At 39.6% G+C, this 21,076-nt stretch overlaps 1 protein-coding gene across 2 annotated transcripts in view; it reads right to left on the bottom strand.

Annotated features, from left to right (window-relative positions):
• Positions 1-21,076, bottom strand: part of Pgap1 (post-GPI attachment to proteins inositol deacylase 1) — a 73,259-nt gene that overhangs the window by 8,994 nt on the left and 43,189 nt on the right. The window contains exons 14-25 of one of the 2 annotated variants that reach the window (XM_028886380.2): positions 20,757-20,832; positions 19,076-19,149; positions 18,927-18,978; positions 18,223-18,289; positions 17,713-17,821; positions 16,290-16,328; positions 11,998-12,091; positions 8,761-8,851; positions 7,421-7,618; positions 6,029-6,164; positions 4,322-4,372; positions 3,547-3,734 (exon numbers count right to left, since the gene is read on the bottom strand). In XM_028886380.2, the coding sequence (XP_028742213.1) occupies positions 3,547-3,734; positions 4,322-4,372; positions 6,029-6,164; positions 7,421-7,618; positions 8,761-8,851; positions 11,998-12,091; positions 16,290-16,328; positions 17,713-17,821; positions 18,223-18,289; positions 18,927-18,978; positions 19,076-19,149; positions 20,757-20,832 (1,175 nt within the window). The remainder of the gene's footprint in view (positions 1-3,546; positions 3,735-4,321; positions 4,373-6,028; positions 6,165-7,420; positions 7,619-8,760; positions 8,852-11,997; positions 12,092-16,289; positions 16,329-17,712; positions 17,822-18,222; positions 18,290-18,926; positions 18,979-19,075; positions 19,150-20,756; positions 20,833-21,076) is intronic. The other variant, XM_028886388.2, reaches the window with a different exon arrangement.

Here is a 21,076-nt window from a genome sequence, read left to right as displayed (position 1 = left end):
AGAGAATCTCGCTCGAAAATTAGTAACTACACGAGACTTAGGAACAAATCAAACAGAAATAACTCAGTGTGTGAGCAAATCTCTAAGGTGAAGGAGAAACTGGTGCACACTTTTCAATAATCACACTAAACATAAACACTCTTAACCCCCCAGGTAAGATACCTATTGACTGAACTGTGTGTCCTCTGAAAGAAACACACCTCCCTGACAAAGGCTCACCTGGACCTGAAGTGCAGGGATGGAAGGTGATCGATCAATCCAGCCCCAGATAAGTAACAGACATTTACAGCCGACAAAGCGAACTTAGACTTCGTCAGAAGAGATAAAGAAGGTTAACTACACATGAATGAAAGAAACAATCCATCAAGAATATGTAACAGCTGGGCGGTGGTGGCACATGCCTTTAACCGCAGCACTCGGGGGACAGACAGCCAGGCTACACAGAGAAACCCTGTCTCAAAAAAAAAAAAAAAAAAAAAAAAAAAAGGAATATGTAACAGGGGCCACAGGGATGGCTCAGCATTTAAGAGTGTGGTTTACTCTTGCAGAGAACCAAAGTTGGTTTCCAGTACAGATGTCAATGGGTCACAACCACCTGAAACTCCAGCTCCAGAGGATCCAATGCATCTGTCCTTCAAAGGGCATTTGCCACTCATGTGGACATATACACAGATACACACTCAAACACAAAATTAAAAATAAAATAAATACTCCCCTCTAGAAGAAGATATAACAATCAAAAATGTATGTGCTGACTGTTGAAATCAATAAATTACATAAAACAAATGCTACTGAACACAAAAGAAGAGACCAATCCAGCTACAGTAACAGTGGATGACGTCCACACTCCCTACATCAAAAGTGTGATCATCCACACATCCTTCCCTCAAATGTCAGATTGAACTACTTCAAACATCAACTATACTTAACAGACACCAACAGCATATTCTATCCACCAGCTGTGGAATGTACATCCTTAGCAGCCCACAGAAGTTTCTCCAAAATAAATCACATTTTAAAACTTAAAACAAGTCATAATTTTAAAACACTAAAATAATTTTTTTGTTTCTTACCAAATCATAACAGAATAAAACTAGAAATCAACAACAAAAGGAACTACAGAAATGATACAAGCACGGGGAGCTTAAACAATGCAATTCTGTATGATCCGTGGGGTTGATTTCTTTCATCAAGTGAAATTAAAAAAAAAAATCATAGAATCAAGTGAAAATGAAAACATCACTTGTTAGAAGTTTTGGAATCATGCAAAGGAAGTTTTCACAGCAAAGCTATAGCTATAAGGCCCTACATTTAAAAAACAGACCTCAAATAACCAATAAGGCGCCCAAAGGTCTTTGAGAAAAGGAGCAAGCTAAACTCTAAATTAGTAGACAGAAAGAAGTCTGGACTAATGAGAGAGAGACTCAAGGAACAGCAACAGGGAGCAAGGAAGTCAACAGTAGGTTCTCTGAACTGGTAAGCAACATTGACAAACCCTTAGCCAAACTAACCAAAAGGAAAGGAAACACAAATTAGTAAAATTAAAACCAAAAAGAACAGATAGGAACAAAATCTAGAAGATCATTTTGAAAACTTGTATCTCAATAAACTGGAACACTAGAAGAAATGGATAAATTTCTAGACAGATAGGACCTACATAAAATTGATCCATGAGCATTATAAACAACATACACAGGTCTGCATAACAAGAAATGAGGATACATCAGCAATGTCTCCCAGCAAAGAAAAGCCCAGAAGACAGGGTCTATCAGCCCTTTAAAACGCACACACCAGTTTTCTCCAATCTATTCCATAAAACAGAAAGAACACTGTCAAACAGTCTATAAAAGAGTTTGATCTGATCCCGAGGACACAGCGAACAGGAAGCTATAGACTCATCTCTCTGAAGCAGCAGCACAAACATCCTGGATAAAATACTTGTAAACTGAGTTCAGCAGCACAGTCAAAAGATATAATCAAGTTGGTTTCATTCCAGGGGTGCCAGGATGCAGAGACACACAAATAAAACAACATACTTTAGTGCATGGATAAAATCGATGACAAAAACCATGTGATTATCTTATTAGGGGAAAAAGCCTTTGAAAAATTCATTATCCATTCATGAAAAAAGCCCCAAAGAATCCAAGATCAGATAACAGCTCAGCAAAGTAAAAAATGGATATGACCAACCTATAGCTAACTACACTGTCTGGGAGAAAAACGCAAGTATTTCTTCTAAAACCAGGATGACGACAGGATGTCTACAGGATTGTTATTCAATATAATGCTCGAAGTTTTAGTCAGACCAATGAGGCAAGAAAATGAAAAAAAAAAAAAAGATAAAAATAGAAAGGAAAATGTCAAATTATCCCTATTAGTAGAAAATATGATCCTATACTTAAAAGTTCCTGAAAATTCCAGTAGGAAACTCTTAAACAAGATGAACATTTTCAGCAAAGAAACAGACACAAGACACAAGTCAACTTCTGTTTCTGTATGTCAGCAGTGAACACACAGAGTTACATCAGAAAAACAAAACCATGCACAGTTTTAAAAAGTCAGTAAAATACCCAGGAATAAACTTAACCTAGGAGGCTAAAGGTCGTCTCTACAAAGAAACTTATAAACCACCAAAGAAAGAAATGGAGGAAAATCCTAGAGGATTGAAAGATCTTCTATGTTTATGGATCAGCAGAAAGAATATTGTAAAAATGGTTATATTATACAAAGCTACCTACGGGTTCAAGTTGACCCTGTGAAAACTCCAATGGATGCCACATAGCCTTCTTGTGCTTTCAAATCTTTTTTTAAAAATTTCACACAGTAGAGAAAACATATTCATTTTTCAGAGTCTACTTTATTTCATTTACTATGATAACCTACACTTCTTTATGGCTGAGAAACACTCCATTGTCTATACATGCTACACTTTCTTTATTCATTCATGTTCATTAGCATCTAAGCTCATTCATAACTTAGCAACTGTTGACACTGCTGCATTGATCATCTGCAGGCACAGAGCACTCCCTTTGCTCGGGATTGCTTTGGCTAATCCACTGTCCTTCCAAATAAATTTCACCACTGCTTCATTCAGCTTCCTTAGTTAGGTTTACTCCTAGGTATTTTAGGTTTTTTTAGGCTGTTTGTCCATGGTTTAGTTGGAAAGAGGAGGGGACTAATGGAAAAGATAAGCTAGGACAAAGAAGGTGACCTCAACATAGTAAAAGGCATGTATGAAAATGTCACCATGAAACTCATTATTTTGTATACCACACATAATAAAAATTGTTTATAAATTACTTTTTTTGGTAAAAAAAAATAAAATCACTTCATTTGGCTGGTTTTTAGAGAACATTATAATTTCAGAACTCATAGCACCAGGGCAAATGAGGGAATAGAAATGTACTGAAAACCAATTCCAGGCAATATATAAGCTTCCTATTCTCAAGCAATTTTCATGGGCCATCAGGAATTCAGCCAGGCTCTATTATTAAGAGAGATTTACTGTCTGAAGCACACAAACAACAATTCCATAAAGAAACACACCTAAGGTTCTTTAACCAGTAGATGAGAGACGGCATGCTGAGCAGCACCACCCACGTGAGCAGGTTAATCACGGTGCCGTGCATGCGCAGACTGTCCTCCGCATCGTTCGCAGACAGGCGAAGACCCTGCACTGAGGGGTCTTTATGGTGGTTGGACTTCTTTTCACTTCTTCTAGAGTGTTTGGGATTCTGGAAAGCAAACGAACAAGAACGTCAAGATGTGAATAAACAAAAATAAGTTCAAGATATTGCTTATTAGTACTCAACTCTTATTACCAACTATAAATAAAATAATGAAGTTACTTTGCTGAAAGTACTTTAAAGTTGTTATCATCACAAGACTTGTTTTTCTTTTCTGCTTTATTTGAGATGGGATCTTACTTTGTGACCCTGGCTGGTCTCGAACTCTCAGGTTCCAGCCACCCTCTGCTTCAGTTTCCTGGGTGCTTGCTGGGTCACACCAGCATGTGTGACCACGTCCAGCTACATTTTTTGACTTCTTACTTTTATTGCTAGTAATAACTCAAAATATATATATATATTTTAACAACAACGTGAGGAAGGTAACCCAGGATCAAGTTAAACAGCACAATTCAAGTCTATTTCAATATTCCTTAACTTTACTTCAAGTTACTTAAGATTCACAGTTCCTTTTAAACATTACAAAATCCTCACATCTACTCCTATGGCTTCAAAACACAACAATGGAAAAACCAAACGTACATTTTCTCATGTGCTTTCATATTAGTGTGTAGCATTTAGAAAACAAAGCTCACCACTGGCTGGCTGTTTCTAAAGGTCGTTAGGCTGGCTTGCAGATGGACAACCTTAGGAAGAGAAGATGATTTTAACATTACTTGTATATGGAACAAAAACAATAGACAACAGATTAAAACATTAAAACTGAAAAGCATTATAATCTGAAACTTTAAAAAATATAAATATGGAGCTGGGAAATGGCTCAGGGATCAAGAGCACTAACTGCTCTTGCACAGGACCTGGGTTTAGTTCCAAGGCCCCACAGGGCTCATGAGCCTCTGTCACTCGGTCTAGGGGTTCTGATGCCCTCTTCTGGCCTCGATGAGCACTGCACACTCACAGCATAGATAAAACACACACACATAAAATAAGTTATAATGAAAACATTAAGAAAAAAAAAAAGCAACCAGGCTTCATTTAAACATTTGAAAACAGCATTCCATGAAACATAAATCATAACAAATGATAACTCTTATGGATTTAAAAAGAAAAACACATAATGGTAACAATAAAAACTAAATAAGCAGATACCTTTTATATCTTGTGAACTTATGTTTGAATGATGCCTTGCTACAGCAATTTTACATGTCTTATAGGTCAAATGTTTGATTATATTCAATATTATATAAAATGTTCAATTTTATGTGGTGGTAAAATACTTATGAGACTTCAAGAAAAAATGTATAAATTTATTGTTTCCCTTAAATTATATATCTAAGGAAGTTTTGTCTATTGAGTCAGTTTTTAAAAATTATCTAATTAGGGGGATCTTTGATTGGTGTGTAAAATGAATGAAAAATTTTCTTAAGAAAAAAAAAGAAAAATATATAAAAGAAAAAAATTATCTAATTAAAAAAACAGAACCTAACCTTATCATTTATAAACTTAAGTAGCTCTAGACAGCTTTTCAGATTTACAAAAAGTCCCTTTAGAAAACTGAAAATAATCTACAGTGTGAAAGTCTTAGTTAGAGAGGCAGATAGAGCCTTGATGAAAAGTAAGATCAATTATCCAGTGTGGGGTCAACAGTGATGTCCACAGTCCACCCACACGATCAATACACCACACACACGCAGCTTGTCGCCTCCTGGATCCCCTTCCACGCCATTAGTTTATTCAGTGTTTTCTGCTTCAGTAAAATCATCACTTAATTGTTACCACTGCCTTTGATTCTTCAGCGACATATGTCAGTATCCACTGACGTGACTGATAACTTGATGAAAACTAACAACTTTTCCTTTTCCTACTCATGTCTGAAAGATGTGAGTGAGTAAATCTATTCTAATAAAAATGTTTAAAAAGTTAATGACCCCAGGAACAGAAAGTGACCTAAAACAGATTATGAATTCTCCCTTTTTTTTTTTAACCAAAACCCCAACTCAGACTAATAATGTCAATTCTATACTTAACTAAATATAAGTTAAATAACCAATCCCAGCACTTGGGAGGCAGAGCCAGGCAGATCTCTGTGAGTCTGAGGCCAGCCTAGGCTACCAAGTGAGTTCCAGGAAAGGCGCAAAGCTACACAGAAAAACCCTGTCTCGGAAAAAAAAAAAAAAAAAAATTAAATAACCAAGATACAAAAAAATAAAAATTAAAACGTTCTGACATAACAGAGGTTTGCATTCAGGAATAATCACAATTGCTGTTAATAATGCCTACGGGGCACTCTATAGGTGCCTAACACGGAGCCCAGGCTTTCTGGCTTGGCGGACTCAACATACCTTACACACATAGTACAGATAAGACAGAAGTATGGCAAGTGCGCCACAAGTTGTCCAGCTCACTATGAGAAAGACAACCGTCAGGACAGGCAAGTCTGGTGACATCACCTTGATATCCTTAGGAAGCTCAGCAGGTCTAGAATGAAAGGAACAAAGTTGTGTGTGTGTGTTTTTTTTAAAATACAATAGTGTATATTTACATAGTCCACGAAAGAAGAAAACAGTGTAAGGCTGAGGACCACTCATGTCGCAAGAGCATTCCAATCCATGATCTCGTGTGTCAGGCCACAGCCAAAACACAGATGCATTAAGGAAACTGTAAAGTAAGCTTCAGGTTACGTATATAAAGTAACACAAAACAAATGCATTTTGTACTTGGAGCTTGGTCCCGTCCTCAAAATTCTTCATAATACATATGCAAATATTTCAAAATCTAAGAAAGTCTAGTGGCCTGAGCATTTCAGAGGGAGAGCTCTACCAGCTCCTCAGCCGCTTATTAATATGTGAGGAACACAAACTATAAACACAAACAAACTGCATAAAAAATAATCACAAGCCAGGCGACGGATCTCTGTTAGTGAGACCAGCCTGGGCTACAGAGCGAGATCCAGGACAGGCACCACAACTACACAGAGAAACCCTGTCTCAAAAAAACAAAAACAACCCCCCCAAAAACAAACAACAAACAAAAAAATAAACACAAAGTAAACTATAACGTGTGTCTCAGCATAGGTGAGAGGTGACATGCAAGTCTCTAACACACCATGGTGATTATTTTTATCAGTCGTACTGTGCCTGGAACTTGTACTAACGAAGAAAGAGGACAACTATTTACAGATCCTGTGTCATGCACGCCCAATCCTGACAGAAGAATACAGCTCCATCTGAGAGCCCCGAGGTCTCCCTGACAGAAACCCGAGACCCGCCACCGAACAGCGAGGGAGGCGGCAGCACCTGTCACCTCCCGTGACAGGAAACCACATCACAGCCATCCGGCATGGAGGAGTCAAGAGAAAACTAGACCGGGGTTTTTGTCAGAAAAGCCACTAGTAACTTTAAACCCAAACTGCCTTTGGGCCTGCACCGTAACTCCAGGCTGCTTTCAGGGCCTTTATCGTCTATCCAATCAGACAGTAAAGACCAGGATCGACATCTCCTGCCGTGAAGTTTGGTAACAGGAGTCAGAGTCACTATTTACAAAATAAGGGACGACGAAAACCTGTAAGATTTCCGACCGGGATACGCATGTACACACATATGATCTCACACTCTCCCTTCCTCTCTCCCCTCAGCAGTGCCGAGGATCAAGCTCGGGTCCTGGCACACACGAGGCCCATACCCCAGCCCTCACATTTTCTTCACTAAGGGTGAGAAGCTCTAGCAGAGGCTCACCTTTTCAGGGCTAGCCACAGAGAGGAGAGAAGCTGCACCGATGTAGAAGAGAGCAGACCACTCCAGTAGGCAGTGCAGGTCCCGAACAGAAAGAGAATCAAGGACACCAGAGGGAAACACATACTCTGGCTAGTCAGCACGATGGCGTCTAACTCCGGCAGCAATACTGCATCCCATAATTCCTTGAACCATTTGTACCTGTAAAGACAGAAGCAAAACAAACCAAAATCCCAATAACTGATGCTTAACCGTCTATTATTTGAGGTGTCTCACCATCTTAAAGGCCTAAGACGGTTTGTAAAATATACTGAAAACAAATCTTAATTCTCATTGGTTTGGTTTTTTTCAGATAAGCAAGCGCTTGTGTAGCTCAGCCTGGCTTTGAAGTACAGATCTCCCTGCCTCTACCTCCTGAGTGCAGGGACTACAAGTGTGTGCAAGCATGCACGGCTTTTACTGCATTCCCTTGCGTGTGTGTGTGTGTGTGTGTGTGTGTGTGTGTGTGTGTGTGTGGTGTGTGTGTGCGCGAGCGCACATGCGTGCATGTGAGTGTGTGTGCATGTGCATGTGCATGTGCGTGTTGTGTGCATGGAGGCCAGAGGAGGATACTGAGCACCTTCCTCTACAGCTCTGTGTGTGCCTTATTCCCTTAGGACAGGGTCTGCGACTGAACTGGTGGTTTGCCATTTCAGCCAGCAAGCTCTTGGGACCCGGCTGTCCTTGCCCACTCAGTGTTGGGGTTTTACAAGCAAACACAGCCACAACTGCTTTTTCTGTGGGGGCTGGGGGTTCCAACTCATGTTTCACAGTAAGTATTTTGACCCACCAAGTGAACTTCCCAGCCCTTGGCTCTTGATTCTTTTGAACAAGTCAATGAGTCTGTTGACCACTAAGTATCCGAGTCCACAGCCCCAGAACTACTTTACTCCTATTGATCGCTGAATGAACTGATTCAGTGCTAACTTGTTTAAAATCAGGAAGTCAGCAGCTATTTGGAATGACAGAATGAAAGAGGTCTAAGAAATGACTCTTAATTAAAAAAAAACCACCAAATTAATAACAAAGCAAATTAGCAACCTGGTTAAAGTGTAAGCTTTTAGATTTTTAGACACATATAATGCATAACTACTTATATATAAAAGTCTGTAATTATTTTTGAAATGATCACATTACTGAAAAATAAATGTTGACAGACATATCGGGCCTTTCCCTAAAAGTTGCAGTTTAATAAAACATATCAGCTGCAAAATATCTATGAAAATTCATAGTATATTATGAAATCAAAATGAAATTATTTTACAAACAAAATTAAAATTGTTATCACAGATAATGAAACTTACCCCAACAAAAACTTAACCATAATTACAAACGGGTCGACTTTGTATGGCTTGGCTTCTTTATCCAGAATGGCTGAATATTCTAAGCAATAACCTGGTGATGAAAGAAAATCATTTCTGGGCAACGAAGAACTCACAGTAATTAAACAAATATACTTCATCTCTGAACATCAATGTAACACTTAACAAAATCACAACACTGCACACCGGAAGCTGCAGGATCTGTCCTCCTACCACAGAGAGTACTCTTGGAAGGTTCACTGTAACCACACACTCAGTCACTCATCAAGGAAATGGAGGGTGTCAGGGCCAGCCAGGGCTTCACGATGTGCATTTTTATAAACCCCGAAAAGTGGCTTCAAGAACAGGTTTATTGAACGATAACTCTTAAGCCACATAACCCATCCACTTAAAGTCCATAAATTCAGTGGATTTTAGTATATTTGGTTATGCAACCACTGATACAATCAGTCTCAGAACATTTTCGTCACCTCAAAGAAACAGTCTGCTTTGAAATGATCCTGTTTGGTAACCGCTAATCTATCTTTTGCCATAGCTATTCCTGTTCTGGTCATGTGATATAAATGGAGTCATAACATATGATCCTTTGTGATTAGCTTCTTCCATTCAACGCTTGTCAAGATTCAACCATATTTTAAGATATAAAGGGATTTGGTTTTCTGAGGTATTAGGAATCAAACCCAGTGAGGACTTCACACATGCCAGGCAAGGGCCCTACTGCAGAACGATACCCTCAGCCCTTTATTTCTTTTTATTGGTGAGCATATTTTTTAGCAACTGCTTTGCTTATTATGAATAGTACTACTGTGGATATTTGTGCACATATTTTTATGTGGATGGAAGCTTTCAATTCTCCTTGTGTGTTCCTGAGAATGGAGGTGCTCGGTTCTGTGGTAACTCTTAATCCATTGAAGGAAGTGTCAGACTGCTTTCTACAGCTGTGTATGAAGGTTCCGATTTCTCCATTTCCTTATTTGCACATTATCATTTATCATGCTCGTTCTAGCGGGTACAACCCACAGTGACTGATGGTTTGCATTCCTGGTGCATGGCTGCCTCTTAATTGGCTTGGGACACACTCACACATTTAAATCCTCTAGAACAGCTAGTTTCAAATACCTCTAGTGTCCCCACAGACAATCCAGCAAATTCTCTGTGACTCAGAATCAATTGTCAGCCTTGGAACAAGGCAGTATGGAGCGCCTCTTTTCAAAGTACAACAAGCATCCTGAGGTCTGGCTGCAGTCACGCTTCCCGAACTGCCCCACAACTAAAAGGCTAGGTCTGAGACTCCGAAGAGAAGAGCTGCATGTTCTCTCCACATGAAGAATCTAGTCTGCATGGAGGTACACATGCATATAAATGGGTGTAAGCAAGAGTGAAGCCTAAAATACAAAAGAGACCGAGAGAAATGTGCTGAGGAGGTGGGGAGACTACCCTGGGACATGTGTCATGAAAGGGGTCCCCAAGGGTGGGTGAAGGGTGAAGTCAATTATAATACACTTTTTGAAAAAACCACTATGATATTTAATGCTTTGTATGGTATTTTTTAAAAGGCCAGCTCTGAGGATAGAAAGATGGCTCAGTGGTTAAGAACACTGCTGCTCTTCCAGAGGACCTGGGTTCAATTCCCAGCACCCACAAGGCACCTCACAACTGTCTGTAACTCCAGTTTCAGGGGATCTGGCACCCTCACACAGATATGCATGCAGGCAAAACACCAACTAAAAAAAAAAAAAAGGACAGTTCTGGGGCAGGTCACATTTCTTTCCTCTCCATGGAATACAGTTTAACAGATTAAATATGAACAATAAATTGACAAAAGTTATTAAAGGACATTAAAGTTTTGTGAAGGTCAATTAAAAAAGAACGGAGTAGTTAGAAAAAGGGTGAGTACACAAAAATGGTGAGGAGGATTCCTGGCTTTCGATAGCTTGGCTTCACTCTTCATCATCTCCTACCTCCTTTGAGACTGTCCAAGCATAACCAAGGTCTAGCCTCTTGGGAAGCGTACTCTACACTCTTCAGAGCCGTTCTGCCCTTCACTTTGCTGCCTCTGGGAGGCTGACTTCTGTGCACCAGCTTCTTTGGGCAATAGCAGTCAGTAGGGCAGCAGGAAGGAGTAAGGCTAAGCTCTCCCCACCTCCCCCTGCAAGGCCAGGGCAGTGACTGTATCTCCTGCCTTCCTCGGCCACGTGTCGGAGTTTTAAAAAGTAGCAAGGAAGCATTGCCTCAAACATTAGGAGAGGAAAAGGGCTAAGGCATGAAGGGGGAGAGAGGCGGAAGGTGAGGGGGGAAGGGAAGGGACAGAGGAAGAGGAGAAAGGAGAGGCCTGGGAGGAAGGCACGGGGTAAACCAGGAGGGCGTGTAAGATCTGAGCGTGCTCGCACACAACTACAAGTTCATCCAACCCAAGTATCTTGGCTGCTGCAGCAGCAACAAGAGGGGAGGGTGTGGACAAGAAGAGAACCTGAAGGCCACGGCTCCAATTCTAACACGTTCTAGAAAATAGATGGGACAGACAAGCACGCTCAACTCCATCATGGGGCTGGGATCACCAAAATCTCAATTATGAAAGACACAGAAAACCACAATGTTTTCAATACATTGCAAGGGGGGGTGGTGGGCTTGGGGGAAACTGTAGCTATGAAATTTAATGATTAAACCTAAGGACATGTCTCAGTGTGTGGATCTTACCTAAGAGCGTGAACGACGTTAAAAGCACTCGGTGGCCCACTCCCAACCCCCTCTCTGTCCTGCTGCCTCTATTCCTTCCGGTTCGGAAACCTCCTACTTCTTTCCTCATCCCCCTCTTCCTACCTCACCTGCTTTCTACTCTTCCGTATTTTCACGAGTCATTTTTTCTGTATATGGGAACTTTGTTCCTTTTATAAGATAAAAGTACTGAAAAAACTGAAAAGACACCAAGAAGACTGGTCACAAAATCACACGCTATTCTGGCGTCCCCAGGGACAGTGGCGGTGGCTAATTCTAAGGACTTTCCTATTATGCCTTCCACTTCAGCATAACCTAAACACATATGACCACGGGAATAAAGCCCAGTGGAAGTTCTTAGAATGTACCAGGCTCTAGTTCTGATCTCCAGTACTGGAGAAGCAAAAACAAACAACATCAACAAGCAAACACGACCTGGACCTAACAGTGGCTCTACTTTAAAATTTAAAATAAAATTAACGTTTAAGATGTAAGCATGTTTACCTGTTGAGAAGAGAGAATATAACTGTCCTCCATAAGCAAGAAGGATGCTAGATACAACGTAGGCAGGAAGAGCTCCACCATGAAATCTAACTACCTAGAAAACAGACAAACCAAACGTCAACTGTGCAATATCTGTGCGGATGAAATAAGCATACTTTCACACAAAATAGAAAGTTGACTCTTTACTTTGCATTTTTTTTCTGACATGGCCACACACTTATTTCTAGTCAGGAGCATCAAAATTCTAAGTAAATAAATATTAATAATGTATAGTATCATAGAAACAGCTGAGTTTTTCATCAGAGGCATAAATGAGTTCCCATGCTACAAGGTACTTTCAAAGCATCCTTACTGAGACCCAGTGTTCAGTCATGATATCTGACATCTTATATGCATTACCTCATGCCCCCTTCTCAAAAAACAACCCTTAGAAGTAGTTTTCATGCCTACTTTAAGTGCAGAAGAATTGAGGTATGGAGAGTCCATACCTTGCACGATTACAAATGTTTTAATGGCTAACTTACTTCATCTTTGTGTGCTTATTAATAAAATGGGGACAATGCCAGTGCAAATAGGTGTTATAAAGACAAAGCGTAGTCACTGTTTAAAGCAGGTGGAATGCTAAGTCTCACTTGATAAGCCGTCTGAAATCCCTAGCTGTAATTGTTAACCTTCACTAAATCTGGAAATCCCGTGAAACTTGTACTTAAGTTCAGCCTAAGCTCATAGCCATTATGTTCTGGTGCTTCAAGATAACATAACCTGTGTAAAGCAGACTGTATTAAAAGTGATGTTAAGTTCATTGTTCCACTGGCATACAGTAATTAAGCAAGATGATAGACTCAATTGTGGTATTTTTATATATGCACATTAATGGTCTCTTAATGTTTAAAATTAGTTTACCTTAAAGTTTTCTCCATTCCACGGAGTCCTTTTAAATCACAAACTGTCTGGTGACCTGATACAGCCTATGGAAGTTGAAGCCTGACACAGTGTAAGACTTTAAAGAGCCCAGTGTCTTCCTGGTCTTTCCAGTATCCTTCAAAGCAAGCTTACCGAGTGTTTAGTGTTTCGGGGACGGAAGAGGCACTTCACATGCATACCCATCCCCCCCCCCCCCCACCCCCGCCCCCGAGTCCTCTGATGGAGTCTCATCCCTTTAGCACACAAAATAGTCTCTTCTAGCTGTCAAGTCTACTAATCCTAACGAGATGTGCCCATCTCAGCAAGAGTGGCAGGGTTGTTACGGGTCAGCGGGCTGCCCTCCGACTGGATCTGGGGCCCTCTCTACGGAAGGGGATTCATCTATGCCTGGTGCTGTAAAAACAGTGGATAACCCATGCCTGGGAAGGGCAGAGGCCCCAAGGGAGAACTGACTAGGGCTGTTTGAGGAAACTGACATGGCAACCCTGCCTTCGAAATCTCTATGCTCATACCAAGGGCAGAAGCCACTCCCGGCTTCTGTCCGAAAGTACAGTGAACAGTGGTGAATGCAGAGTCTCACAGCGGCCCGAGACACCGAGAGCCAGTGATAACGGAGGGCCCAGCCTTCAATCATTTATGTCACTCCTTATAAGAATCAGGGGACACTGGAGGAGGAGGAGGAATGTAAGAGCTGAAGGCAGGGAGAACTGTGTGTGTGTGTGTGTGTGTGTGTGTGTGTGTGACATGCCACATTCTAGACACGACACAATGCGTTCATGTCATAGCAGCAGTGACTACTGTGCTTGGCCCGTCCAAGACTGGCCCTGTCAGTCATGGGTGTGCAAGGGACCATGGGTTCCTACCTCTTCCTGTCCAACTATTGGCTACTTATAGATTCGGGGAGAGGAGGAGGTATTGTCTTGAGTTGTGAACCCGGGGTAACCCCAGCAGGTTCTCATGGATAGCTCCAAACCCACGGTCATAGAGGCGGCCCTAGTTCAACGACGTGGGTCACAGACTAAAACAAACAGAACTGTGAGGAAGAGATGTGTAGGGAAGACGTGGGTGGTTAGTAAGTCATGGTGGGGGATGGGAGTAATCGGAAACTGCCCAAGAACAAATTAATTAATAAAAAAAAAATAGAAAAAGAATGGCATCAAATTTGCAGTCATGCTTACTGCGGCCCCACCCACAAAACAAGGGAGAGAGCAAGCCCATCAACAGATAAAGCGGTAATGAAAGAGGCATGTTACATACACACACTGCATATATGGAATGGAATTTTATTTGACTGTAAACAGATGAAATTACAAAATCTGCCGGAAAAAAAAAATGTATGGATTTGGAAATAGAGCAAGGTGACACAAACTCAAAGATTTTTAAAACGCGTGCCTTCTCCTACGCAGATCCCAGCTTGTGATGTGTCCATGAATGCATATAAACGGGTGTAAACCAAACAAAACTACAAAGGAAGCCAAGAGGGCAAAACCGGTGCTGAGGAGGAGGGGAGGGGGGCAGAAGGGCACACGTGCCGTGAAGATGTGTAGCAGACACGGAGGTCCCTGGGCTCACAGACGAGCAGTAGGGAAACCAGGAGTGTTAGACATGCAGGGTTTTCCACCCAGCAGGCTGGGAAAGGCGGTTAATGGCCTGGGGGCCTCTGCACTATCTGTACGGCAGGCCACACTGCCACCCCCAGAACCCGTATGTTTGGCTCGGTCAATCTAGAGCTCTCTCCTCCTCCAGACCCTTATCAGGAGCATTGTTTACCATGATCCTGCTTCCTCATTAATCCAGAGAGCCTATCTTTTTATTATTATTATTATTATTATTATTATTATTATTATTATTTACATTTTATTTTACAATACTATTCAGTTCTACATAATAGCCACAGATTCCCTTGTTCTTTCCCTTCCTGCCCCCTCCCCTTCCCAACGCACCCGATCTCGTCTGATCTCGGAAGCTCAGAGAGCCTATCTTTATGGAAGACGTTACTTGTACTTTACAAGGATTTTGATGTAGTCATGTCTTAAGCTTTTGTTGTACACACAGGATTGAGTTCATGATCACCAGGAAATTTTTTCCCAAATTGTGTTGTGCTTAAATAGGCCTAAAAGAAACTATCCAGTGTCAGACTCCAGGAGTTCAAACACAAACTGTTTACTGAGTCATGATGAACCAGACTTCCTTCTTGCCTCACTCTGCTGGCCATGGTGTTTGCAGAGACCCGTCCCCCCAACAATGGAAAGGAGATGGGGGAGAGTTAAGGTAGGAAGGACGGGGGAGTTGAGTGAGGGGAAGAATTTACTAAAACAGTTGGAAAATGTCATAATGACATATAATAATGCTCTGTGCACTAATTTAAGGAGTAAATCTAAAAATACACATCTATCAAGTGAGTTAGATACACTGCACAGGGGTTCATTCTCCTAGGTCTACAAGCCAAGTAATTAAGGATGAATGAAGAACACGTGCTTTTCCACTTTGGACTTAATCAACACACGTTCTTTATTTGATTTTAAAAAGAAGAGACCTTTGATTTTGTGACACTAACTCAATCTTACATTTAGAAAGATTTCCACATCTAAACACAAATGTTACTTTGTTTCTATATCTAAACATAAATGTTACTTTGTCCTCTTTTAGTATGATCGTCTTTGATTATTGCATACTAAGGTAACTTGAATTTGCTCATCACTAATCTGAACTATGGACCAGGGGATACAGATAAAAAGCAATGTCCACCTTCACTCTAAGCTTTATAAGTGACAAGTCTTTTGTATACTTTGAAAATATAAGAGCAGGAATTACTTTGTATTACAGAAAATAATTTTTAATTGGTTCCTTAACTCTACAAATTTTTAAGTATTTATGATGCTATTTTACAACTCAAACTAAAATTTACTTGTTTCTTCATGATATATAAAAAATATTTATACATTAACTGAATCTTATTATGTTCACAAACTTTACAATAATTGAAATCTAATTCCCAAAAGGTTGTTGTAAGAAGGCTCAAATGAGATAATGCATACAAAAACGTTTCTAACTCAATTTTAAGAATTGAATTACAATCATGACCAAGTACAAAATTATCAATATTATCTTATGAGTCAAGAAAGTAGTGTGTCTGAGACATAAAATGCAAAGTTTCAAAAATCAAAGCAGCAATAAAATTTCTGTTGCATTAATTTCTATTAATTTCTCTGTCTTAATCAATATTGTACAATTCTACAAGTTCTAATAATACAGACTAATATTTGTGGTTCCACTTTAAAAATTACTGGTTTAAAGAAGAAGACTGAAATCTCTACCAAATCACAAGGCAATAAATAATCAATCAACTTGCATTAAGTTTCTCTTACCTGTCCAAGTATTTGTGGAAAGGAAGTCTTAATTGTCACCTAGGATAAGATAATTGTTTAAAAAAAGTTTATTTTTCCTAAACTCATTTCATGTTTTATGAAATTGAGTACTTCTGCATATCTTTTAAGTACGGTGATTTTTGAACAATTAAACAGATCTTCAAGAATGTTCTAAACCATCATATTAACTGTCTGAAGTACAGTTTACTATTCTGTATATTTCCCAGTATACTTCCTCCTCAACAATCGGATGAATGCTACAGTATGTGGGTGGCAATCCTTTACTAACTAGAATATTTAATTAACCACAATATGTTATAAAGAGATCATGTTGTTAAAATAATTTAAATCAAAATGATATTTATAAAACAAAACTCATCGTTAATATACATTAGATACTAAGAAATCTGGGGAAAGGAGATGTTTCTTAAAGAAGTTATGACAGTTATCTACAACATGGCTGTAATATGCTGCCTTGCTAAAATATAGACTTCCTGAAAATAGCAATATTGATTTTCAAAAACATGGACATTTAGCAAGCATGCAGCATTGAAGGCAAATTGACAGTGTTTTTTTTTTTTTTTTTTGAGACAGGCTCTCACTGTGGTTGGCCTGGAACTCATTATGTAGACCACACTGGCCTCAACCTCACATAAATCCACCTGCCTCTGTCTCCCAAGACAACGCATTCCTTATCATTTTAATATTGGAAATACAAAGTTGCAAAATGAAAAACAAAGTAGACCTGCAATACCCATCACTGTTGGAGGCAGAGTACAAAATATCATCCATGAGTTCCATGAGATACAAATTAATTCATTATATAGGTGCACCTGAAACTTGGTCACAAGAACAGATTCCACCACTCTGCCATCCCCTATTTTACCCTAGAGAAGTTACTTCTATTACAGAATCCAAACTCTTATGGATGCCAACGAAGAATAAGATATTTCAATAAGCCAGAGTGTCGTAACACCACCACTGAAAAGCATAGGGATCTTTAAAAAGTAGCAAAAGGCGAGATCCTTAAACTAACCCAGTACTGGTACAAACCAGTATGCACCACATCTATTACTATAGTAAAGCAGCTAATTAGATGAAGTTCTTCAGTTTATGAAAGATTCTTGATTCTGGGCTTTAAAATTTAGGATAACCTTTTAATATATTTAAAATTTAAAATAATAATATTCTAATTATTTAGAATAATAAGTTTCCTCTTCTTGTATATGATGCTCACATGCTCAAACAGTCTATTCACAGAAATACTAAGATATTATAAAGAAGCAGAGTGGAAAATATTTAACAGTTTAATTTCTTATATTTATGGGCTTCTACATCATGATGTATCTGCAACTAACAGAAAAAAAAGACCTCTACTTGTCTATAACCGAAGCATACTTAATGATGCAAATGTATGTCTTACCTCATACTGACAGTCTGATGACGTGTACATTTTTAACAATGCCACGTGGCTGTCGTTTTCCGGCTGAGCAACATGAAGTTTCAGAGAAATTTCTGTGGAAGATGGAACCCTAAAGAGATTATTGAAATATCAATCCTCAGATATGAAATGCTGGAAAACAGCCATGGCTGAGTCAATTCTCAGCACAATCTAATGAAATGATGTAGAGGACGGTAAAGGACACATTGTCATCACGAGTGGACACTTTCATTCACGGCAGCTATTTGGCTGCTCCCTCTAGCAGGTGGGGAATGGCGGAGGTAAGGGTAAGATGTTCGTGTGAGGGCAAGACCTGAGTGCTCTGTTCTTTAAGTAGAATACTGTACATCTATCTCAAGTGGTGGGCGTGACATCAAAGGGTGCGCACACTGTGCTAAGAGGAACTCCAGTAATGCACATGGCTTAAATGAACTAAGCATGGATTCTGCTTGAGAACCCCAAAGTTTAAAGTCAGTTCTCTCACATACTCACTGTGCAATGGTGAGGGAGTCTTCGTAAGACCAGGGGATGTGAAGTTTGTAGATACTAGTTATCTCTTCTGTTAAGAAACAAAGGGGAGAGCATTACTCTGCGTGTTATCTTAACTTGCACACAAGCTAGAAGACTACTAACTAACATATAAACTACCCATTTTAGAAAAAGATCAGTGTGGGTCATAGCACATAAAAAAGGAGTACTGAATATTATTAGGTTCATAAAAGACATTACGGTATATTAGTAGTACTAAGAAATCTAATACAAAATTAAATAGCTAAACTCGAATTGCTACTGTAAGAAGACAAAGATCTACAGTACTTCAACCTTTTTTAAATTTATGATTACTATTATGCTGTGTATAATGCTTGCATGTGAGTACACGTGGGTGCATGGAGATCAGAGAGGCTTACTGGAGTCATTCACTTCTTCCATATTTGTGGGTGCTGGGAATTGAGATCCAGTCTTCATCTGCTGAGCCAGCTTACCCATCCCAAAATATACAGTACTTTTAAACACAGAAATATGGTTTACTATTAAGAAAAAGTCTATGCTAAATCCCTTGAAAACAGAAATATTGATCACATATTTAATTTTACTCCATATAAAATATATGAAAGAAAAGAGATGCAATAAGAAACATTCTAGAAGCATCAAAGAACTTGCTGGCTCTTCAGATGTCACACTGTACACTCACTCACCTTTGCCTCCAGAGCACTTGCTTACCACGTTGACTTTAAACGCTTGGTATATCTGATAAAGTTTGACAAAGACAAAAACCCAAAGTTGACTTGTTTAATGAAATAGCAAAGGAAGATGCAATTCTTCCTGTTCTACTCATGAGACTTACCTGCCCAAAGTTCAGAAGCTCTATATTGTAGTACAGGCCACTCATATTTAGTATCACCTTCCTTGAAGACAATCCTGTTGAATTAAAAGGACTGTATTATCCAGAAACCAGAGAATTTTCAAAAACGGGCTGATTGCTTAAATAACATTTAAAATTAATAACAGAATTTTGAAGTTAGGAGAAAATCTGTTGACGTGGTAGCATGTGAGCAGGGGTGATGAGCTTAAGGCCAGGCGAGGCTGTGTGCTGAATTTGAAGCCTCTGGACTACCAGGAAGACCATCTAAATCAGGTTTTCACTGTTGATATGTAGGAAGCAACTGCTAAAAATCAAATTCTCATGCAGAAAATGCTGAATGAAACAGTACTTATAACTTTCTGATACTGAAGAGATTTTTTTTTTAAAGTCAAATACTTATCTCTAACTTTAGGAAGATTTGCTGTCTAGAGCATGCTTTTTTAAATGATACAGGTAATTCAGAGTCGTTACTTTTGGATTTTCCTGAGCATTTTGTACCCCAAAAACAGGGAGCCAGGAGGGGGAAGGAAAACAAAAACCTTAGAGGAAGTTTCCTACCACAAACAACACATCTTCTTTTCAGGAAAGGGATACATGCGCGTGTGTGCGTGCGTGCGTGCGTGCTTGTGTGTGTGTGTGTGTGTGTGTGTGTGTGTGTGTGTGTGTGTACACGTATGAGGGACGTAGCATACTATCAGGGACAGCGACCAAGCTACAAGAGCCCCTAAAAGCCAAGGTTGGAACAAGGCAAACAAGGCATGTCTAACACTAGTATTACGTTAAAACCCCATGAATAAAATATCCACACTAAGCAAGCACACTCTGCCACGGAGCTAGGTCTGCACCCCAAATACACATTCACTAATCCATACCATCTTTAAAAATAAACGAATAAGTAAGACAGACGAGGCAACTCCATCTCAGACAGGATTTCAATACATGGAGGCTGCAGGAGTCCTTACTTGCTAAAGAGTAAGTGGCCCACTGTATGCTAAAGTTAATGAGTTGCACATTTTTTCAAATTATTTCCTCCAAGATACATATTAATGGTAAAGGAAAATAGTAACTGCATAGTAGAGATGTCTACCAGGTACCACCTTAATTAACCAAAGGTCAAAATTAACACCACAGTAATGAGGTTCATTAACATCACGCACTCTGACACATGAGGAAGGCACATGAGCTCTGTGGTGTTCTTGGCAAAAATACGTAAGCTTAACTTGAAAATGCCACAGTATTAAACAAATCCAAAAAAAAAGGGACGCTCTACAAGTAAGTGAGTACTCTTGAAAGGTTTCCACGTGATGGAGGCCACGGGAAGACTGAGATGAACTTCAGGAAACACTGGAGGAACTCGAAAGCGGAAAACTTACGGCTACAGTTCAGCCTCCTTGCCTTAGCTTGGCCGTTACGTTCTCTGGTTATACACTTTGTTTTATAAGTTGCCTGGGTCATGATGTCTTACCACAGCGACAGAAAAGTAACTAAGCAACATCCCACTAGAGTTCTGGCCCAGTATTTGGTGAGTATCAAACCACTGAGCCTGGCCACATAGTTTCCTAAGAACTATACTTGAAACATACTAGTATTTAATATTCATGACTGGCAAGATAAATTGGCACTGCTAAAAGCGATGCTTAAGCGTCAAAAACAAAATACTTACCAAAGGAAAAAAGATGAGTCACAGGAAGCTGTATGGATCTTGTTTCTTTTTTAAAGAACTCACAATCTACGACGAACTGAGATATGACATTGATTTATTAGAAAATTCAGAATTCAACTTAGTAAAAATCTTGACATTTGTGTGGAGAGCAAACTTCAGCTCTGAAGGAAGTAGCTCTGACAAGAATTCCTGAAGCAGGTGCTATGCTGAGAGGACCAGGTAAGTAATTTCTTATCAAATACACTAAATTATCTGAAGGTCATGTATATAACAAATTCATTGCAAAGTTTTATTATAACATAATAAAATACCTTTCAGAG

Source organism: Peromyscus leucopus, chromosome 13, assembly GCF_004664715.2.
Source record: "Peromyscus leucopus breed LL Stock chromosome 13, UCI_PerLeu_2.1, whole genome shotgun sequence".
Lineage (NCBI taxonomy): Eukaryota > Metazoa > Chordata > Mammalia > Rodentia > Cricetidae > Peromyscus > Peromyscus leucopus.
This window is presented reverse-complemented; position numbering and strand designations above follow the sequence as displayed.